At 39.5% G+C, this 24,302-nt stretch overlaps 1 protein-coding gene across 1 annotated transcript; it reads right to left on the reverse strand.

The window, feature by feature from the left end:
* Positions 1-357: 357 nt before the first annotated feature.
* LOC143654031 (cytochrome P450 2C18-like) lies at positions 358-18,375 on the reverse strand. The gene is made up of 9 exons (XM_077125491.1): positions 18,137-18,375; positions 16,407-16,569; positions 12,380-12,529; positions 9,418-9,578; positions 8,043-8,219; positions 6,457-6,598; positions 5,821-6,008; positions 2,470-2,611; positions 358-1,006 (listed from the first exon to the last, which is right to left on the reverse strand). The coding sequence occupies exons 1-9, from the start codon at positions 18,302-18,304 to the stop codon at positions 825-827; spliced, it is 1,473 nt and encodes a 490-aa protein (XP_076981606.1). The 5' UTR covers positions 18,305-18,375; the 3' UTR covers positions 358-824.
* Between the last annotated feature and the right edge of the window lie 5,927 nt (positions 18,376-24,302).

Genomic DNA, 24,302 nt, shown 5'->3' on the forward strand with positions numbered 1-24,302 from the left:
TCCACATGCAACATATTCTACCTGGGCTCAACCGTACACTCAGGAGATGATCTCCTTAATGGACACACCTGATTGCTTGACCTCCCCCTTCAGTACTCTTCCCTTTGCTCATCCAGTGCTTGAAAACTGTCTAGCCCCCCACTTCAGGGGAACTGTGTTCTCTTTTTCTTGGTGATGACGACCTTTCTAGTGACATCCTCTCTGCTTTGAATAAAGTGATCTTTGCCAGTGCACTGAGCATAATTGTTCAATGCACTTTTTTCTTCAATAATAACTAGGCTTGCATTTTGGTTAGAAAGGAATAACATACAGGATACATGATTAAACAATAGAAAAAGACACATTATTACACTGTCATATCTGATATGAAAAGTAATTAAAATATTTATGGGATAGGTAGGCAATAACAATGGTGGGAAAGAATGGGTAAATCATTAATATAGTGCAAAATATCTGAGAATAACTTTCTTCATATTATGTAACCTCTCAATATACCCTTAGATATTGTAGCCACTGTCCCAAACCTTTTATTCTCCTCTCCAATCAAACTCCCAATTACCCAAGGGAACACTCAGGCAGCAAAATAGTAAGGCACATGGTTTCTAATACAAGGGCAGAGATTGGAGTATAGGAAGTAACTTTGGCAAGTGAAAAATCAGAAAAATATCATTAACGGAGGTGAACATTTCACTAGATAATTAATGATGATGGTTAACAGGGCAGGAAAAGAATCCAGAAAAGGTGTCCAAGGTAGTGGGAAGCACAACACCCCAGAGGAAGGGTAGCTGTAGACATCAGAACACACGCAGTTGGTCTCCCCTTCTTCAGGCGGGAATGAAGCAGAGCTGGAACAAGGGTGGCACTTGGACTATCCCAGTGGAAGCTGGGGTGAGGTCAATGTCCTTAGGCTCAACCAGAGATTTCAGGGTGAAATTCTGTAAAATGGTGGTCAGGAATAAGAACAGCTCCATGCGCGCCAGGCCCTCCCCAGCACAAATTCGTTTTCCTATAAAGAAAACAAAAATTATTTTCTCTTTGAATCCTGTTTCTGAAATGGCACCAGGTGAATCCCCATAACTATTTCAAGAATTACTAGGTGAGTGTGTCAGTGGATGTGTGGATGGATGGATGTGTGGATGGATGGATGGATGGATGAAAGGATGCACTTCCTGCCCTTACCTTCCATAATCTTTGCTGAGTGCTTGCCCAACAAAAAGAATTTAAATAAACATTCACATAACGAAACTGTTCAGCTTTTGGGATTTGGGCTTTCCAGAATGACCCACAAATTGATCTGTCAAAGGGATGGAGCAGTAGAGAAATGAAAGGGGCTGTGCAATTGTGTTGCTCCTTCTATTTCTGGAACAGAATTTAACAAAAGGTTGAGACCTCTCATGTGATTTCTAAAGGTCCTGTCAGACTACTCCACTCCCCTATTTAAACATTTTACATGGCTCCCCTTACATGGTCTATAGGATTAGTTTCTAATTGTGAGGCGTTCATATTCTGTCCCCTGTCGTGGAGCCCATGCTCTCTCCTTCCACTCTTCCTACCCTCTACCTGCAGGGACAGCCACACTCAGCACTCACCAATTCCCAAATAAGACAGCCAGTGGTAAAATTAATCTCATTCTGTTCCATTTGATTGAAATGCACAATTCCCCTCCTCTACCACTGCCTTCAGGACCCAGCTTCAATTTCATTTCCTGTCCTCTGTGAAAATCTCTCTGAATCCCTCTGTCAGTAGAAATGTTTCTTCTTGGGGTTTTCTTCAGTTTCATACTAAACTTTCCATTGAAGCATGGATCAGCCCAAGACATAATTCTCCTATTGTTAGTCCTTCTCCCTTGCTGGAACGTGGAACCAGAGGGCAGGAACTGTTCCAGTTTCTTGGTATCCACAGTATTGAGCCCAAATCAGGCACTTAAATTCCATGGAATTCAGGATATTCCCTGGTCAGATTTCAGTCTGAGAGGTCACTGTAGAGGTGGGCCCTCCAATAACCAGGTAGGATGATCACAGTTGGTGGAACATTTCAAGTCTTAGAGATCATCACAAGTGTCCTGCCTCACTCACAGGCTGGTCTGACCCTTGAAGGAACGTTGGGACCATACCTAGAGTTTAGCCTATGGCAGCCACATAGATGTGTCTCAATGAAGTTGATGAGGGAGCTCACTCTTCAGAGCAAAAAAGAAAGGTTTAATAGTGCTGAGCTCCTAGAAGGATCACCTGGGGACTGAGTGCAGTTACTCCAGACTCCTGCTGCCTTGCCATTGTAAGAAATAAGGCCAGGCCCCTAGGTACCACTGAGCTGGTCCTATAATGAAGAGGTGTCATGAAATAAGAAAGAGCTGGGGCAGTGGGAATGGTGCTTAGGAATACCATAAAGAGCAGTCCTGACAATTCCAGAGAACCCCTCCTTTTCTCCAAGAAGTCTATTGTTTCAGATGGATAAAAGAAATAGTCTTGCCTGCTGAGAAAGCCATGAAGTAGTCACTCTTCTTAAAGTTTCCACTTTCATCCAGGAAGTGGCCAGGGTCAAACTGACCTGGGTTGGGGAACTCTTTGTTGTCATGCAGGACAGAACTCAGTGATACTAAAACAGTTGTGCCCTGGAATGAACAGAGACACTTCATTATAAGGAGCACATGGAGCTGGAGGTATCACTGAAAATCACTAGCCCGATAAACTTAATTTATAAATAAGAAAGCGTATATCCAAGTAGAGGAAGTAGCATTCCCAATCCATAGAACAATTAAGCACCAGAGCCTGAACTATACCCCAGGTATCCTGGGTTCAGTTACGAAACATATTCCCGAATTCTCATTCCATATCCCAAGATAAAGTGATTTCTATAAAGTCATACATTCAGTTAAAATAAGACTAATCTATCCAATATGGAAAAGAAAGTCTTTCAACAAATGGTGCGAAAACAATTGCATATCCACATCTTCAAAAAGTTTATCAACCCATACCTGACACCATACACAAAAATTAATTCAAGATGGACCTAAACATAAAACCTAAAACTACAACACTCCAGAAGAAAGAATTAGAGAATGTTTGTGACTTAGCCATAGACAAACTTATCTTAGGACACAGTAAGCAGTACCTATAAATACACAAATTGATGAATTAGACTTTTCTAAAATCAAAATAGTCTGTCAAAAGATATGGTTAAAAAAAATTAGGTGGCTCAGTGGCAGAATTTTTGCCTGCCATGCCAGTGACCCGGGTTCAATTCCTAGAGCCTACCCATGCCAAAAAATAAAAATAAAAAAATAGGTAAGGGTCAATGGGGAGAAAATATCCACAATACATATTTAACAAAGGATTGCTATCTAAGATATATAAATATCTCCTATAACTTAATTATAACAAGACAAAAAATTTTAAAATGGGCAAAATACTTGAAGAGAAACTTCAGAAAAGAAGATATTACCAACAAGTACATGAAAAAATGTTAAATATCATTAGGCCCTAGGGAAATGGAAATTAAACCTTAGTGAAATGCCTCAACACACCAGTCAAAATAGCTAAAATCAAAAAGACTTACAACACCAAATATCAGGGAGGGTGCGGAACCAGAACCCTCACATATACTTTCTTTTTGTTTGCTGTATGGTGGGTTCACATTTCTTTATTTTCCCACATCAGTATCTCGTTATTGCAATCGCCTTTGTTGGTTTTTGCTTGTTGGTTGAATTTTATTTATTTATTTTTGCGCATTTGTTTGTTTTGGGGGAAGTGCATGGACTAGGAATTGAACTCAGGTATCCCATATGGCAGGCAAGAATTTTACCAATGAACTACACTTGCACCACACTCCTATATACTTTTGAAGTATAAAATGGTACACCCAATAAGGAAAATTTCCTATAAGTGTCTTATAAAACTAAGCATACACCTAATGTATAGTCCAGCAATTCCAGGCTTGATAATTACCCAAAAGAAATGAAAAATTGAAAGACAGGAGAAAGAACAAATTGTTTAAAATGTCCCCATACTGGAGACAGTCTTGGTGTCCACCATGAGGAAAACAGATAAATAAGTTGCATATATTTATGCAATGGAAAATCAATCAGGAACACCAAGAAACAAAGTATTCATGCATACAATAATATGTTGAATCTCAAAAGCATTATCCTGAATAAGAAGCCTTACACTTCTTGCCTACATACTTACTGTGCTGATTTGAATCTATTATGGACCCCACAAAGCCATGTCCTTTAATCTTCATTCAATATTGTTGGCTGAGAGCATTTTGATTGTTCCCACAGAGATGTGACTCACCAAATTGTGGGTAAAAATTTTTGATTAGCGCGAGATGGGACACCACCCATTTCAGGTGCGACTTGATTAGTTTAATGGAATCCTTTAAAAGTGGAAACATTTTGGACAGAGTCCATTTTTAGAACAACGAAACAGAGGCCACACAGCCCAAGACCTTTGGACATGAACAAGGAAAATGCTCCCGGGGAAGCATCATGAGACAAGAAACTGGGAGAGAAAGCTAGCAGATGTCACAATGTTCACCATGTGCCTTTCTAGTTGAGAGAGATATCCTGAATGTCACTGGCCTTCTTGAACCAAAGTATCTTTCCCTGGATGCCTGAGATTGGACACTCCTATAGCCTTGCTTTAGTTGGGACATTTTCATGGCCTTAGAACTGTGGACTTGCAACTTAATAAATTCCCCCTTTTACAAGTCATTCTGTCTCTGGTTCATTGCATTCCAGCTGCTAGCAAGGTAGAAAACGTACATATGGTAGAATTCCACTTATATGAAATTATACAACTATTCTTTGGTTAAAGAAAAAATCACAAAATTCTTTGTGTAGAGTAGAGACCAAAAGGACAGGCATGAGGGAACAGTTTAAGATGGTAGTAATTTTTTCTATGTTTTGATAAGGTTCTGAGGAAAAAATGGTGTATACATTTGTCACAATTCATTGAAAGACACAAGTGTGGTTTCTATAGTTCATGGCATGTAAATTTTTCCTCAACAGTTAAAGAAAGGACTTCAAACAAATAGGGAACTGTACTAAATTATACCACACTGAAGTATTTATGGGTAAAATAAACTGATATCTTTAACATACATTGCAATTCATCAAATATAACAATGATCAATGGATGCATATAGAAACAATGAAAAATATGTGATAAAACAAATATAATACATGTTAGTTGTAGGATCTGAGTAGGAGAGAGGTAGATTTTCACTGTATAATTCTTTCAAAATCTCTGTTATAACATTTTCATAATAAATTGATGGCAAAAATTTTTAATAAGTGATCATATTGTACATATTGTTTTACATTCAGCCCTTTTCAGTTAGCAGTGTAGCATAAACACATTTATTTTTCTATTAGGAAAGCTCCATATCATTCTCCAAATAGCTGCATAGTATTCCATGACATGGGTGTACCAAAATTCATCATATCTCCAATTGTGGATATATGGAATTGACTTTCACACATGCTAAATATGTGATTCTCAAATACAGTAAATAGTGGGTATATATTTTACAACTTGTAAAATGTCATGTGTTCAGAGGAAGGACAGTTAAAAAGCTATAAAAATTTAGGAAGTTATTAAGAACTTCTGTATCCAATACATTCCAGGCATGATGAAGTTAACAAATAGACTCCTGACCTTCTACATCTGCCCAAACCAGTCTTCTAGCAACGTTCCAGAATGACTCACTCTTCCTTCCATTTTGTTATAGTTGAGACCTGACTGAATTCTTGCAATTATACCATGCCAATGGGCACTTCAAGGGCATTGGCAGGGAGTGAAGGAAACACACTAGACTCACCTTGGGAATGAGATACCCTCTAAACTGAACGTCCTGTGTTACCGCACGGGGCAGGCTGGTGGGAAGGAGGTCAACGTATCTCTGGATCTCGTGCACCACGGCGTCCGTGTAGGGCATGCTGCTCCTGTCCTGCATGCAGGGGCTGCGGTGTCTCCCAACCACACGGTCAATCTCTTCCCGGACTTTAGCTGATGAGACACAAGTAAAAATCAATGGGAAACGAAGAAAACACCACTATCCCAAAGACTCTCAATGCAGAGTCAGTATATTATGATTTGCAGATGAAGAGCTAAATTTAGCTTTTTAGGCAAGTATGGGGTTCATAAGAGATACCCAGACCATATGCCCAGCAGAAGAACACCTGAACCGACACTGGTTCTTTTCTTTACCAACAAATACCCACTCCTACGTCAGTCTGTGCCTGCCCCAGCCTCCATCCCACGGAGTCAAGACCTGCATCACAGCTGAGAGAGTTGTCACTTTTCCTAAGACCCACACATTTTTTTTTCCTCTTTGTTGCAGAGTGACTTTGTCACCATTGGGAACCACTGAACAGATGAAGCTGGAGATACATAAATTCATAATGAGTCTTTCTACATTGGGACTATCATGACTTGCTCATTTCTACTGTCATACCTGTGACCTCTGGATGTTTCAGCAGCAGTAGGAGTCCATATCTCAAGGTTGTGCTTGTTGTCTCTGTCCCAGCCACAAAGAGATTAGTTGCTGTGATTACCAAGTTCTCAATGAAAAATTTAGAATTCTGATTGTGCCTTTCCTATGAATAATGTGATACAATTATGTTACAAATTAATTTGCCAGCATATTTAATCACAATTCATTTAAAGTTACTCAGGAGTGTAAAATTCAGCAAAGCTAAAAATTAGAGAATGTAATATTAGAAGAAACTGTTGTTTTAGTCATTCTGCTGAAATTATCATTATTTTACACATTATAAATCTGCATTTAAATCTTCTGTATCCCCACCTCTTCTTTTGTCTTTGTAAATATTTACTTTTTTAAATGTCCTTTGTAATTATTTTAGAAGTACTTGTGATGGAAAGAGATAAAACAGTGTCCAACTGTTACATAGTGACTGCAAAAATTAAATTTTAATTTGTCACCCAACTCTCAACACACCCTCACACAGCCAGGCTTGGTTTATATAATTAAATGTGATTATGAAATGATTAAATATCATTTTTAACAATGAAATATAAGGGCAAAGATGTTGGTTTCACACGTCCTCCTTCTTTCAACATGCGTGTGAGGATGAAGGTGGGACAATATCTTAGGAAGGTTGGAGGAAAGGGGAAAGCATCCAGGTACATGATGCTATTACTGAGGTATTGAACTGGACTTGGGCATGTTGCTATGGAAGGAACACACCTGACACGCATGGGGTCACTGGTTCACTTGACACCTTCAGAATCAAGCAAGCTAAGCAAGCACAGTGTTATCTCAGCTTCTACCACATTCTCTGCATCCCCAAACTTGTGAGAATTTCCATCATGCCAAAATGAAAAATAATCTAGCTATCCTTTAAACTTCATTCTCCCAGAACTCCATACCCTTCAGAACACCAGAAATAGTTTTCCTCAAACACCTCCATGTTTGTTCAAACTGTTATCTAAAAATAATCTAAGATTTCCAACCCAGGACTCAAGTTTCTTCAAAAACACCAACCTCTGTTCAAACTCCTATTATAGGAAACCCATTTAAACCTCCCTCTTCCATCTCTTTGATAGCCGACACCTCTGGACCTCTATTGCCCATGTCACTGGAAATCCCCTCGCCTGTTCCTCATTTTCAATTTACATCCTCATTTTCTTTCAATTTCCTTTCAATATCTAATCAAAGCTAGGGATATACAAGTAGACGTCCTAGGCTATGCTCATTGTTCTTACTCTCCCATACACTATCTCCACTCATCACTGGATAGCATACTGAATTGCATTTCATAGTTATGCTCATTTCTCCTAAAGAGTACAATGTGCTTGATTATAAATACCTTTTTTCCATTTATTATCAACACCTCCAGATTAGGCACAAGGATTCCTAATTTTTAACCATTCACATTTTAAAACCCATGTGATACATGGTACTGACCCTACAGCAAGGTCTAACTACTTATCAAGTAGTGTTTATCAACTCAGCTAAATGTACTGGACTTATCAATGAATTATATAAACTTGATAGTCAACCATTTGTTCACATCCTACCTTTTCCATTTGGATCAGGAAACAATCAATGTAGTCTTGAGGAGTGTTAATATCCAGGGATTGCTGGTGTTCCTTTACTTTCTCTAAAATGAAATTATGTAAGTAATCCATATTTTTAAAAAACTTATTATGACGTCCTGGAAAAATATGTATGAGGATGGGAAACATGTTGCAGACCTAAAAGGGGAAAATCTCATTTATTCAATGAAAAAGCATTCGAGCACAGCCATATATACTAACCATTATGCTAGGCAATGGCCTATTGCTTGAGAGATAACTTCATACTATATACACAAAACAGTTCTGAACACTGACAGAGTATTTAATGGGGGCATCATAATAAATGATTACAATGTCATTTCCTTCAATCAATTTTCACATTCCTACATCAACATTTTCACAGTAATCCTGAGAACGGGATGGCAGTAATTACACGGGATCCAAATTTTACAAATAAGGACTGAATCTAACCCAGTTTTGGCAATTGGTTATAGAGCACAAAATTGGTCACTGCTCCTTGTACTTCCACCAGGCAATCACTAATACCATAGTTCAAAAATGAGAAGGGTCCAAATATATCACAAAATGGAGCTCCACACTTTATACTTGAATTGGCCTTGGACCAAGAGATTAAGTGATTTCTATGGGAGTCACACCATTAATTGAAGTTTAGGAACAGTGCAAGACATAGTATTTCAGGAGAGGGTAAAAGTGTGATATGTACCTATAATTCATACTCACACGCCACCATTTGAGCATCCCTGACCCATTTCTGGACCCCTGGTAGCTAGGGCACCAATGGTAGCACGTTACTCTCTAGTCATATTTTACATCTTTATATAAGTATCTGTTGCCCCAAACTTCCCTTTTCTCCACATCACAAAGTAGGGCGTTGCAGTCCTGCATTACAACCAGGTAGAACATTATCCCTGCTTCACAGTAGAAGAGTAAAGACGTCTGATTAGGGGACCTGTGAGGTGTTCACAAGGATTGGATGCTCATTGAGGACTGTAGGCATGTGCCTGGAGAGCCCAGAGTCATCTATGTGGACATGGGGACAATGGACACAGTGAAAACATCACTAAATAGGGAGCCAGTGGACTTGGCTCCATCCCTAGTTTCCACTCGAGCTTCTTGCATGACCTACCTTAAAACTTTGCTTAGCATTTCTGGGCATTAGTTTCTTTATTCATAACATTCAAAGATTGGAATAAACGATCACCAGAGATTTTCTAAGACATATACTCTATCCCTTTAAGCTCTGAGCAATGTTTGTTGTTCAGATACTGTATATCATAGCTTGGTCCGCAAAGAATTTTGAATTTTCCAGCACAAGAGCATAAATAGTTCCTGAAGAAAAAGGCCTTAACCTCACCTGGATCCATTGTGAGCTCAAAATCTTGAAATTCTCATTGAATGTGTTCATTAAATTAAGAAAACACTCATCATTATATTCAAAGCGATTTTTAAAAATGATGGAGCAGATCACATTGCAGGGAGCACATGCCAGGATAAAAGTGGGATCACAGGGAGAACCTAAACAGATAGAAATATTTTTATTAATTAATAGAAAGAATATAACTTATGGTTTATTGAGATAACAGTACATTTATCTGTTAGAAGTTCTGAAGTAATTACCACCTGAAAATCCCATTTTTTAAAAGGGCTATTAAAGCAAACATATCCTTTTACCCCAAACTGAACTAACTGTTCCATCCTAACCAATGCATTGATATTTTCCAAACATCCACTTAACTCATCTTTTTTTTTTTTTGACTTTCAGGAGTGAAACTAGGGTGAGACGAGCAAAGCATTCCTCTTGAGTACAAAATTTAAGGAGGCAGCAAAATCTCAGCAATTAATAAAATCTTATTTTATGCAATATTTCAAAAAATCAAAATTAATGCCAAAATAAATGACAAAGTGAATATCAACAATTTCTGTTTACTTAATGGTCATATCTTTCATAAGATAAAGGTAGTTGTAATATTTCAAACTGAAAACTTGGTAAATTAAAACTCATAATTCCAAGATAAATATTTTATTTATAACAAAAACAGAATTTATCCTAATTTTACTTTCTTGACTTTAAAGGAAGCAAAGCCATCAATAATATTTTCATTAAAACCATTAGCCATTAAAGAGAATAACCATCAAAACCTCAATATAGGGGGTGGGCATGTTTTCTGTGGCTTCAGGCTCCAGTATGGCTCAGCCTGGCACTGCTGACTTACTCACACTATCTGTAACCCTGTGAATCTGCAGGCAAAACAAACACATATTAAGTGAAGCTATTTTTAATATCCCTTATGTGGATAAGAAGATGGCAGCAGAGGGAGCTACTGCCCCACAAAAACAGCTAGCCGACAGGCAGAAACAGTCTGAAACAACTGTTCTCGGGCTCTGGAGGCCAGGGGAGCGCTCCACAGCACTCAGGGAAGAGCGGGACGAAGACTGAGAAACTGCGGTAAAAAACCTTTGAGTAACTTTTACACAGCAGCCAGGTGCCCACACCCCACTCTCGAGGAGAGACAGCAGGGATCTGGTCCCTGATTAGTTCTGCAGATGAAAATGGACATCAAAACCCTTTTCCCGAAGAATGGGGTGAGAAAGGGTATGGCTGAGCACTGATCATGGCTTTTGATCAGCAAATTTAGTCTCTGGGTCTCAGCTCTGAACTGCAGTTTCAGTCCGCCCTGCACAGGGAAGAACAACCATTGTTTCAACCCGCCCCTGATAGAAGCAAAGAGATGGAGGTTTAAAGATGAGGGCTTCCCAACACTGCAAAATTCACTGAAGTCTGCCATCTGCTGGGCAGGCGGTGAAAGTGCAGCTCTGGGAAGCTGACCAAAAGGCTTTAAGGCCCCTTTCCTGACTCCGCCCAGGGCTTTCTGGCACTGATCTGCATCCCCTTCGTGGGTCCCTGCTCCTGCCTTAGCTGGGAAATCCTCCCTGGGAAAATCCTCTCCAGGGTGACCCTCCTCCCACAATCTGCCCTCCAGGTAAAAGCTGCTAGAGCCAGACACAGTGAGTTGTTGTAAGTTGTCACATTTGTCCATAATTTGGGGTTTCATTTTCATTTTACAAATGAACTAATTTAGGCAAAAAATGTAGTAGAGTGAATCTATAAAATGACATTGTTGTGAACAACCATTCAATAATCTGAGATGTAAAAGAACTAATTCTTACAATCCATACATGTAGAAAGAATTAGATGACTTGAGCTATTATGCATTGTGAAAAAACTATTAGACATTGAAGAGTTAACTGGCCTTGTGCCAGCTTCCCTTTTAAATTATTTAAAAATAAAAAAAAAAAGACCGAGCTTCTAAAGAAAGTTGTATGTTACCTAAAGGAGATATTTTGAAAGGATTTGAGACATTTCTTTATGTTTCTCAGGTGAAAATTTTCCTTACACCCTTTCTTCTTACTTACTTACACCCTTTCTTCTTACTTATTTCTATTTACTTAAAACTAAGGATGGGCACATTTGAATTCCAATATGATACTCAGAATCACAGAATGAATCAAACCTCGGGCGCCACTGAACTCTCAACAAAGTCTTAGAGTTGGCAATAGGAGGGAAATAATCATACTAATGTTCTCATTCATAATAGCCAACAAATACAGTTAAAAACAAAAATAATTAAGCTGAACTGAGAACACAGTTAAATTTCAGACAGTGAGGAGATGGTAAGTACTATGAGTAGCAGATTAAATCTTATCAGAAGTAATGTTCTTACACCAGTATTATGCATGCGTATCTTTCATAACTTTCCATATATTCTTGAAATATATGAAACAGAACAGTAGTGAATAATTAAAGCACTTATATTACTAATTTATTATTTTAAAACTATGCTCTTCAAGGATAGCTCTAACCTGTCTGTTTTTGGAGGATCAGCAAGCTTAGAATGGTTTTTATATTACTTAGTGGTATATTTTAAATAGTTACAGGTCCAATGTCACAAAGTACACCCATGATATCCCTGATTTTGCCTCTTGGTTCCAAAGCCTAAAATTCTTACTTGCTGGCCCAGGATTTTGTTTGTCCCTATTTTTTGTGATAATGAAAATATATCTCATAATTTCCTACCATCAGGATATTTTGAGTTAAAAAAGTCAAAGCTTGGATAATGATGCAATTAATTGAGGCTTTTATATCCTCACTGTACCTACAATCACATGGGCACCCACATACAGAAGCTTCCTGCCCCCCAGCTGAGGGCTAACTTAGCTATTCCTCAGAAAGGTCAGCAGCTGCTGCAGTTCTCCCCAGGCCGTAGCAGAGGAGAGATGAGTGTGATGGGGCAGTGACAGAGGAAGGAGTCACCCACCGTTGGTCTTCCTCAGCTCCTCCACAAGGCAGCGGGCTTCCTCCTGGACGCGGTCCTCAATGCTCCTCTTCCCCATCCCAAAATTCCGCAGGGTCATGAGCGAGAAGCGCCGCGTTTGCTTCCACATTTCTCCACTGGTGAAAAGGATTCCTACCAGGATGGGAAACAGGAGAAAATCCTCCCTCAAAGGTGTGGGGGTCAGAATAATGGCCCCGCACGTCTCCACTTCCTAAACCTGGAACCTGTGACCATGTTACCTGACATGGCAATGGGATCTGTGGATCTGACTATGTTAAGGCCCTTGAGACGGAGAAAATATCCTGGTTTATAGGGTAGGTGTAATCTAAACATACAAGTCCTTAAATGCTGAGAGTTTTTGCCGGTTGTGGTTAGAAGATGTGCCTACAGAAAAGTTGGATACATTCAGACTGTAAGATAACAAATGTGTGAAGTTTTAAGCCATTAATTTTGGGGTAATTTGTATTAGCAGGCATAGAAATCTAGTACAATATGGTGTTCCAGGAAAGAGGTCCTAGGAGGGAAGACCTGGCTGGCATGCCCGTGTGCCAGCCTCTGCCAGAGATGCTCCAACTGGCATTTGTAATGGTCCCACCACCCACAATACACACACATACTACAGGAGGCCTCTTTCCTCCATTGTCATATCTAAACCTCATCAAACCAAAAGCAATACTATTGTCCCCACTGAACAGATGTGACACTGAGGCTCAGAGAGGAAAATACCTGGCCCAAGGTCTCACCATCAATTCTTTGATGAATTCTCTCCTGAAATCTGATCAACCAGAAATTTGAACTGGAGGAGGATTTTCTGCAGGGAATTTTGCTGAGAAGGGGTAAGTTTACTCAACCCTTGCAAAGACATTTTATTCTTACTCCATATTTTTGAATTTGTAAGGGCCAAGTAAGCTTCCTTCAGGCAGGAGAACAGGAAATTTTGCAGGACAGAGCTATGAGAACTCTGTGGAAGAGCAACTCCCATCTCTCCTCAGCTGTCAGGAGCTGGGCAGGTTCACTAGGGATCCAGGTCTGAACAGTACAACCAGCTCCAACATTATCATGTCCAGTGCTGTCCTGCCTACAAAACAGGGCCTATCTCATTCAATCCTCAAAGGAGACCTGGGAAATGGGTGCTAATACTATTCCCATTTTTACATATGAATGTGTAAGACAGAGAATCATGAAGGAACTCACCCAAAGTTACACAGCTACATACACAGACCAGATAGTCAAGAAAGCCATAGAGGTGGACTCGAGGGTCTGCCTTGTCAACCATGGTTATTGGATGCCAGTTCCAAAAGGAGGGGAAACTGCTTCATGTGACCATTAAGATAACCTGGTCCCACATCCACCCTAATCTGGACTGAACAAATGCCCATTTTAAGAACTTTTAAGGCTACTTGCTTAGCTCCACTCCACATGGTAAATTTTATTCATCTTTTCATAACAGATGATTTAAGACCAGGTTAGGGAAGTTCTTGGTCTTAGTGTAATTGGTGTAAATAATTTCAGTGTAAATAGCCTGCAACTATCACAGCTCTCATTGGTCCAGTCTAGGGGCAGGGAGGGGTACTTAAGGGAGGGACAAGATAACCTCCATCCTTTCTCTGGTCATGCCCCACCATTCTTTGCTTCTACTTAATCCTCTCCTTCTACCTCTTTACCCTTATCCCTAATTGTCCAATATTAAAAACTGAGTTATATTTTTCCATGTTTCGAAAGGATCCAATGATCTCTGGTGGAAGATGGTGGAGTAGGAAGCTATAGAACTCACTCCTCCTACAAAAACAGCTATGGACAGGCAGAAACCGTCTGAAACAACTGTTCTGAGGCTCTGAAGGCCAAGGGAGCACCCTGCAGCATAAAGGGAAGAGCATGACAAGGAGATTGAGAAGCTGTGGTTACAAAAAACTGAGTAACTCTCTTGAAAGTGGTAGCCAGTAGCCATCCCCCTCCCGCGAGGTTTGTCGCCTCGGGTCTGGCCCCTGGCTGGCTGCTGCAGATGGAGAGAGACCTGGAAGCTCCTTCCCAGGAGCGAGAATGGAGTTGTGTGTGTGGCAGCGGAGGGAAAGTATAGATGGCGGAGGAAAAAGTATCTGAGGAGGGCCATCTGCTGGGCAGGACAGGAAAATGCAGGCAGTCTAATTAATGGGAGAAACATTTGGAAACCACATTTCCAATAAGGGGTTTTCTTTTTCTGTTTGTTTTGGATGCTTTATGGTGGGGGTCACATTTCAGTCTTTTTCCATGTGAGTATCCCCTTGTGCAGCACCATTTGTTGAACTTCTGTTTGTTTTGGTTTTTCGTTTCTTTGTTCGCTTGTTTGTTTGGGAAGTGCACGGGCTGGGAATTGAATGTGTGTCTTCCACATGGAAGGCAAGAATTCTACCACTGAACTAACCCTGCACCCCCACCATAAGGGTTTAGGATCCAGAATATACAAAGAAATTCTATAACACAACAATAAAAAGCAATTCGTTTTAAAAATGGGCAAAACGCTTGAATGACATTTTTCCAAAGAACAAATACAAATGACTAAAAAGCACATGAAAAGATATGCAACATCACAAGCTAACAGGAAAATAAAAATCAAAACCATAATGGGTCATCATTTCACACTTACTAGAAAGACCACTATTAAAAAATAATAGAAAATTACAAGTGTTGGTGAGGATGTGGAAGATTCATTCATTGGCAGTTCCTCAGGAAGCTAAGAATAGAATTGTCTTATAATCCAGCAATCCAGCCTTATAATTAATGTTATTAATTATATACCAAGAAAACTGAAAGCAGAGATGTGAACAGATATTTTCACACCTACATTCATGGTGGCATTATTCACAACTGCTAAAAGATGGAAACAACTCAGGTGTCCATCAACCAATGAATGGATAAACCAAGTGTGGTACATTCATGCAATAGAATATTATTCAGCTATCAGAAGGAAAGAAGTTCTTCTACAAGGTTCAGCTGTAAGAAGGAATGAAGTCCTGTTTCATGTGACCACATGGATTAACCTTGAGGATATTATGTTGTGTAATAAGCCATACACAAAAGGACAAATATTGTGCAATTGCACTACTATGAACTAATTATAATAAGTAAAGTCACCGAGTTAGAATCTAGAATAGAGGTTACTAGGAGGTAGAATGTGGATAGAAAATGGGGAACTTATGCTTATTTGTGCCGAAATTCTAATCAAGTTGACTGTAAAAGTCTGGAAATGGATAGGGGAGGCAATGAAAAGTCATTGTGAATTTAGCAGCACTGAACTATGTGTATGAATGTCATTGAAAGGGCAAGTTTAGGGTCATGTATGTCACTAGAAGGAAAGCTAGAGGATAAAATATGGCACTGTAGAGCACAGTGAGCCCATTGTGGATGATGACTCCGGTTAATAGTACAAATAAAAGAATGTTCTTTCACGAACTCTAACAGGTGTCCATCACTATTACAAGGTGCTAATAATAGGGAGGTATATGGGAAAAATAGGTCCAATGTAAACTATGGATGACAGTTAAGAGTAACATTTAATATTCTTTCCTCAATTGCAACAAAGGTACTAAACAATGCTAAGTGTCAACAATAGGGGGCTAAAAGGGATATGGAGTTCTTCTTTTTGGAGTAATAAAAATGTTCTAATATTAATTGTGGTTATGGATGCAAAATTCTGTGATTTTATTGAGAACTATCGATTGTATACTTTGGATGGATTGAATGGTATCTGAATTTATCTCAGTAAAAATGCTTATTAAAAAATCTTGGGTGGTGGTGCGATGGTGGTTCAGCAGGCAGAATTCTCATGCTCCATGACAGAAACCTGAGTTTGATTCCTGGTGCCAGCCCAGCAAAACGAAAAAAAGAAAGAAACTAAATTTAAAAAATCAGTATTCTATTAGTGGATCGTTTCCTGCTGTGTGGTATTCTGAGATTTGAATATGAATTTAATCTGGTCTTGTGTGTGCTACTACTACTACACACACACACACACACACACACACACACCTACCAAGTCCTTGATGAGCTTTTTCTAGCACTGTGGAAGTTCCCCTTCCAGAAAACATCTCTCCATGGTCAATCAGAGCTTCTTTCACGGCTTCATACCCATGCAACACCAAGGTGGGCTCCATGCCCAAATGCACTGTGAACACGGGGCCATAGACTTTTGCTAGCTGGAAAATCAAAAAACAGGGAAAATGTTAATCATAAAGGCATCTCTTTGGCCTGAAATGGTTGTATATAATTCAGATTGATATCACTTTGAACCACTGATTTCTTAATCTGCACCCACAATATCAAACATTTCTTTTATATATAGACTCCATAATCTGTTATTCATGGGATGCCCAGTGTGTGCTAGACATAAGTCTAGGAACGTGGTAGAAACCCTATTCCAATCATGCTTTTAACAAACTCTCAAGATAAGGTTATCTATCCCTATTCTACATATGACAGAACCGAGATTCAGAGAGTTTATGGATCTGTCCCAGGGCCATAACTCTAAAAAGTAGAAAAGCAGAATTCAAATCCTGTTTGGCCCAACTAAACTAAGGAATGTGTCATCTCCTGGTGCCTGCCTGGGAACCAGGGCCCAAGCTGACATTCCAGAATCATCAGGAAGTGCTTTCAAAATGCATGTTGCTGGGATCTGGCCCTGGGAATTCAGATTCAGTAGAGCTATGATGAGCCCTATAAAACTCTATTTTAAATATTCACCCAGACCCAGTTTGAGAACCCCCGGTGGGACCAACGCAGGAAAAGTATGAGGACAGCGATGGTTGTTTAGTTAAATGCAGCTACAGGAAGACAACTTCTTCCCTCCTCCAGCATCTGCACCCCAGAGCCCTATGCAGGATATGTCACCCCCTGATTGATTAGCACACTTCCTCTGGCACGAAAGCCTGGCTCTTTCCTTGATTTCAACGATAATTTTCATCCTTTGAAACGTTTTTTGTAACAAATCTCAACAAAACACACTGCTTTAGAGGCAGTCTGAGGAAATGGGGGCTGGGGATGCCTTTGCAAAGAGATCTCCTTTGAAATATTTTAAGGTGTCATATTAACAGTTACAACTGCATATATATAAAATCACAAGAATAATGCATCCACACTGAGTTGGAAAATCATTACTTATGTAATTAATACATGCTAAGCAATTTACCACACCCTTTAACATTAAACTCCCAAATGGTTTATTGCATGGGAGAGGCAATAAAAGGTTTTATTTAGTATAAAAGAGTGTATATACTATAGAGTTTGTAAACAATAATGATTGACTTAAAGCCTGGTTTCTTTATGTTATCACCATGCCCCCAGGAATTCTATACAATATCAGTGATTGAATGCATCTCCCTGCTGGGAACACTGTTCCCACCCTTCCCAGCTTCTTGATACACCAATGCAAGAGGAAATACACCTTTTTGAACAAAAATATACAAATCACAGAGACTGCCGTTCCATAACCATGGAAAAATCATTGAAAGCAAAGCCCTAATGTGGCCATTTCGCACATCACTGTTTCTATTCTTTCGATCTATGCTTTCTATGTCTTACTTCCCTAAACCACATTACTTTATTCAATTACGGTTGACAATGACCAGCCTGAAAATTAGCATTACAATTACTTAGTAATACAATGATCCTTTTAACAATTGGCTTCTGGGAACACATTTCATTTAGCAGTGCAGAGCTATGATACTTTCCCCCTCCAAGCCACTGGAAGAGCTTCAGGATACTTACATTACCTAGGGATTTGCTGAAATTCTTCAGATTTAACTGGAAGAGATTTCCAATAATTGGAAGAGGAGTGGGGCCAGGAGGGAGCCTCCCTCTCCCATAGCTCTGTTTCAGGAGTGAAAGGAGGAGCAAACACGAGAGACACAGCAGTAGGACCAAAATTGGATCCATGGGAACGTTTCCTTTCTCCTAAGGCAGCTGGTAAGCTTGGAACTGAATGCCTTATAAACACCCAGTGCCCCCTTGACCTGTGCTCTACCAATCATTACAGTGGCTCATCAGCTACATCAACTTAGGTCTTTCCCAAGTGGACTTTAGCTGGCCATTAAATATAAAATGAGTGCATTTCTACGAATTAGGAGGAAGTATAAAGTACAGAAGATTTTAGTTAAGAAAGAAAAAGAAAACCTGTTTTTCTCAAAAGAGAGGTTTCAGTTGAGTGGATGTTCTTGAGTTATCCCAAATATTATCTGGGTTTTATCTGAAACTCAAATGTACCTGGATGTGGTGTATACTCATTTGCAAAATCTGGCAGCTTTAGACAGAAATTCAGGCATTGATAAATTTATTAATAATCTCCCAGATGATTGCAATATGAGCAAGGATAAAGAACCACTCAGTAGAAGAGATGACTATTTTTATTAAATGCTAGTACTCTGAATTCTTATGATGACATATTAGGATGAGATAATATTTAGAGCAAAACATGTGATTAAGTCCTTGCTTTTAAAAAAGGAATCTTTCTCTTACGTCTTCAGCTAAAACTGTAATGCCTTGCCCTTGAAAATAGATATCTTTTGAAATATTATAAGGTGCTATTGGATATATAAAAAAATAGCAAGAATAATGCATTCACACTGAATGGGAAAAATTGTTTTTTGCATAATCACTATGTGTTAAGCAATTCTCTACTCGCTTTCCCATTGAACTCCTCAGATAAACCTGGAGAATGAGTATCATTGTATTTATTTTATAAATGAGGGAAAAATATGGAGACTTTCCCACTGACAACTAGTGCAATGCAGGGATCTGAACTAGCCATTTGGGCCCCATTGAAGGGCACCATCTAATGCATCCTAGCTGCCAGGAGCACAATATTAGTAAACAAAAATCATCAGTTACAATGAAAGTACCACCCACTTATGCCTTTCACACCAAATTCTGATACACTGGGTCACAAGTGCTCATAAGAATCCAAACAAACAGCCAAGGGGCTGATTGCTCCCTTCCCCATCACAGTGGAGTTGAAATTAGCTCAGCCCAATATAGAGAGACCTGGCTTCAGAGAAAGTCAGCGGGGAAGACTGAGAGACAAGGGCTTTCCCCTTCCCAGTGTCCTCACCAAACCCCACCAATGACTTCTGTGAAGCAAGGAAAAGAGGTTCTAGGGAAACAGCACTATGTGGCCTTAGTGGGGAGATGGGAGACAGGGAATACTCCCTCCACGTGCTGACCTGGGAGACAACACGAGGGACCCTGGTGAGCTAAATGTAACACAACTGAATCCCAACACTTCACACCAAGCTCCTAATGATAACACAGATTTTGTTTTCAAAGATTTTTTTTTTGTAAAGGACTGTAAGATTTGTTTTCAAACATTTTGAGAAATTATTTTTAAAATACAATATTACTTTGGTATTTTCAAAGTGTTTTTATCACATATTACTACAAGGAACTGGGCAATGTACAAAGCATTTTTACATCTTTTATCTCTTTTGGTCATCAAAATGGTTACCTCCAAAAACTATTCCCATTTTTAGAGGTGATGAAAGAAAACCTCAGGTATTCAATGTCTTCCCAAGAACACACAATCTGTGAAGGGCAGAGGTCAGGCTTGGACCCAATCTCTGCACTATTGGATTTTCCAATCCTGGTAACACATTAATTTAAGAGATTGACCAATATTTTCTGAGAATCTTATCTAACACAGTACTGTATAATTCATTACGAATTGTAACTTTCAAAATAACAGTAACTGTTAAGAATGCAACACCAGTTGGTTAAAATGTAATTTACAAAAGTTTGGAAAAAACAAATTTACTAGCTCTCTTTAGAGCAATCTTTTCTTCCCTGACTACTGAGTCTCTGCTCTGCTTTTCTCTTCTTGAAGTAATGTTCCTTCAGTATCCTATCACAAATATTTCACAACTTTAGGGACCTCAGAGATACTCTAGTCAAATCCCTCACTATCATTATTAAGTAACTGCTGAGTCGGCAAGGTGAGGTAAAAACGATGCATCAGAACAAGGACAAGTACTTGGAATCTGGGTTTCCAAGCTCCACACACTGGCATTGAGACCCTCAGCACCTTTCACAATCTGCTCACAAGAACCCAACAGCCAGCTACAGAATATTGGAGAAGTCTTCCCTGGAAATCTAAATATCCCCAGAGAAACAACTTCCATATGATGATATTTAGATAGAAAGGGTCCATCTAAAGTGGACAATGAATTGATCTTTTATCCCTCTCTTTAGGGATATTTGGGCTATGGCCATTCTAATTTTTCCATGTTGGTAAGGTCTGTCAAAAATATAAAGTAGGGAGATGGAACTATCTGATGTTCTAGAGATGCTGGGCCATCTAGGTTTCATGAGTTAGGTGGTCCAGGGACCTATTTGGAGGTTGTAGGTCTCTAGAAGGTCACTCTAGTGCATGGAACCCTTGTGGAATCTTACAAATTGCCCTAAATGTTCTTTAGGGATTGGTTGGAATGGTCCTGGTTGGGGGTTAGCAAGTTATGATAGGTAGCAAGGTCTAACTGTCTCATATTGCTAGGGAGATTTACACCCATAGGAATCATGTCCCACATAGAGGACAGGACACACCTCCTGAGCTGCCTTAGAGTGAGAGGTCACATATGAGCAGCAAAAGAAGCTCTCTGTGGGTGACTCTTTGGCCTAATTTCAATTAGGCTCAGCCTATCCTTTCTAGGAATAAGCTTCACAGGGGCTATTGATAAAGAGTTATCAATAATATGGGATAGGGAGGTGGAACTATTTGATGTTCTGGAGAGGCTGGCCCAAGACATCTCCATTTTGTAAAGAGCCAACAGAGCCAACAGAATACACACAGCCAGAGAACTTTGGAGATACATAAAGAAAACACCCAGGGAAGCCCTGGAAGAAGTCTGGAGAAAAAGCTGGCAGATGTCACCATGTGCCTTTCCAGCTGAGGGAGAAACCAGAAACATCATCGTCCTTCTTGAACCAAGGTATCTTTTCTTGGATGCCTTAATTTGGACATTTTCATGGCCTTAGAAATGTAAACTTGCACTTAACACACTCCTCTTTTTGAAAGCCTTTCCATTTCTGGTATATCGCATTTTAGAAGCTTACAGACGAGAACACTAGGATACCGTGCTTTCTGCTCCCCACCGTTCACGTGGACCCACGACTTAGGGGCAGGGTAGGGTGGTGATGATGGGAACAGACTCCTGAGCCACCTGTGGGTTTGACCCTAGATCTAGGACTGACTGTCCTTGGGACACTGGCAACATCAGTGAAAGTCTCTGTGTTCCAATGTTTCCATCTGTTAAATGAGAATGGATTGTTACTGTCCTTACCTCACTGGGTTTTGATAAGTCTAGAATCAATCGAGGTGTGTAAACTGTTTAGAACAGTGCCTGGGACATAATCAACAATTCCCTATGTAACAGACAAAAATGATTTACTTTCTCATATCAGATCATGATATAGATGCATCATGATTTATTTAAGCAGTCTCCTAGTGAAAAACAGGTAAATTATTTCTCACCTTTATCTCAAACTCCTGCAATGTATATACTTCACATATTTCTTTGTGCACATACTGAATATATCCAAGAAATGAATCCTAAGAATTTGAATTACTACATAGATCAAGTTAAACTGTTTAAATTTTTAAATGTGATGTATTTGTAAATATTTTAACAATGCTACAGGATTTTTTAGGGTATTTTTTAAGATACGTTCTACAAAAATCATGCAGGAAATACAAATTTCCCATATACCCATCTCTATTAATGAATACTTTGCATTTGCATCTACCCTAATAGAATTACAATATTGAGTGACTGATTTCAACATGTTCAGACCTCTAAGATCACTAAGTGATCTGCCTGCACGTAGAAAGTGCTCTACACATGTCTGTTGAATACAACAGGTCTTTTGGGAGGTGAAAGGTGCCAACAGAAAATGAAAACATGGGATAAACGGGCCCAGGAGATGCAATATGAGGAGGCTTAGGACAGAAACGGTTACAATTTCCAATGAGATGGTCAGAGTAGGCTTCATTAGAAAGTGACAACTGAACAAAGTACCAAAGGGCCTTTTCCAACCATCTCCTCAATAATACTCTATATTATAAAATGCTGTTCCTCCTTATCATTCAAGTAGGTGAAATATAGTCAGTTATATATTTCATTTAGCTTTTTATGGGTTTTTTCATATGCTCACTAATCATCTGCATTTTCTTTTCTGAAACTGCCTACGGAAACCATGACTCTGGGGTTGAATTGTCCTTACCGCGATACTGTTAAGTTACAAACATCAAGCTGCAAGATAATGTGTCTAACATGGACCCACCTGAGTAAATGGCCGCCCGTCCACAGCACTGGGCACACGTGTGCATGTGTGTATGTGCTCCGGCCAGCCCTGGTCTCCTCTGGGATGAGAGCTGGGGCAGAGAAGGGGCTGCTACCTGCCTCTATTTCATATCATTCTAAAAGGAGAGAGGAAAGAAAAGAGAAAATACTTCTGTTTCCCAATGTTCGAGAATAAACCTTCAGTTCTTCCTTAACATAACATGAATATCACTACAATTTAAAATTATAGAAAGGCCAGTTGTCCACACATTGCAGGCAAGATAGAGCTGAAGACTACCTGACCATAACATCAAATTGCTATTGCTGTCATAACGCTTGTGAACATAGTGTGGGAAAATTTACAAAATAATAAATCCTGTAAATTGCTTCAAAACTAGGCATGAATTTGGAGTGGGAGGGAAAAATAACACATAGCAGTTTATTAAACCATATGGATGCATAGTATACTCTGTGTATCATTTCTGAAAACTGAAAAGTAATTGAAATTAAAATTAAAATGTAATTCGAATATTATATATAGAAGAGACTACCAATGAGGAGGTAGGTGGGTGATTGATGGAGAGCAAAATAATTAAAATAATTCCCCCCATCCCTTATTCACTCAATATACTCCTACAAGTTGGTGCTTGTCTTTGAAATATATTTATATGAAAATGTTTAGAATAATGCAGAAACATTTTAATTTTTAATCTCTTTACAGACTATATTTTGGAATTTAAACATATGTAGAATTAAAACATATGACAAGAATATTATAAAAATGGGATGCATGAAAAATCAATATACCATTGTATTACGCTTGATGTAATATAGTGTTATTTCAACATCAACCACAATAAGTTAATGATATATAACGTAAACCATTAAAACAAAATGAACAGAAAAACGTAGATATTTGAAATGAGATAGAATAAAAAAATACACAATTGAACCCAAAGCATGCAGGTGAAAACAAAAATATATAAACAAACAAATGAAATGACTAAAATCAAAACTAATAGTTTTCAATGACAAAAAATATATACAAAATATAAATGGTCGGTTCTGGGAAGATGAGGGAGCAGAGTAGATTGAAATCACCCCTGGTCTGTGGGATAAGATAGGGAGTGGGAGAGAATGACTGGGACTGCAATTCTGGGGAATAAGTCATTGAAGAGGGTCTTCAGGGTGTTTTGGGGAGGAGAGAGGTAGGGGGATCAGATCGTCAGGGATCCCCATTGTAGGTGGCCCCAGTGTGTGGGGTGGGGTGGATTGGAAGAAACCAACCTCCCTCTGATCCAGCCTGTCCCGGCTGCTGACTGAGGAGACCTCCCTGAGCAGCACCCTCGGGGACCACAGAGGTGGCCCCGCTGTCTGCTGTGAAGAGCCACACCCTGCAATGCTGGAGTGGTCACCTGGCCAGGTGCTAAAAACAGGCACAGTGCTGCAGGTCAGCTGCTCCCCTCCACGGGTGCTGATCTGCTCCCCCATCCCATACACCAGGACCTGCTGATCTGCCATTGTGGACAGAGAGCGTCCCCAATGTGATGCATGTAATCTCCGCAGCTGCTACCTTAGGCACGTGCCTGAGGAGAGAAGACATCTAA

The sequence above is a fragment of the Tamandua tetradactyla genome, chromosome 13 (genome assembly GCF_023851605.1).
Source record: "Tamandua tetradactyla isolate mTamTet1 chromosome 13, mTamTet1.pri, whole genome shotgun sequence".
In the NCBI taxonomy this organism is placed as follows: domain Eukaryota; kingdom Metazoa; phylum Chordata; class Mammalia; order Pilosa; family Myrmecophagidae; genus Tamandua; species Tamandua tetradactyla.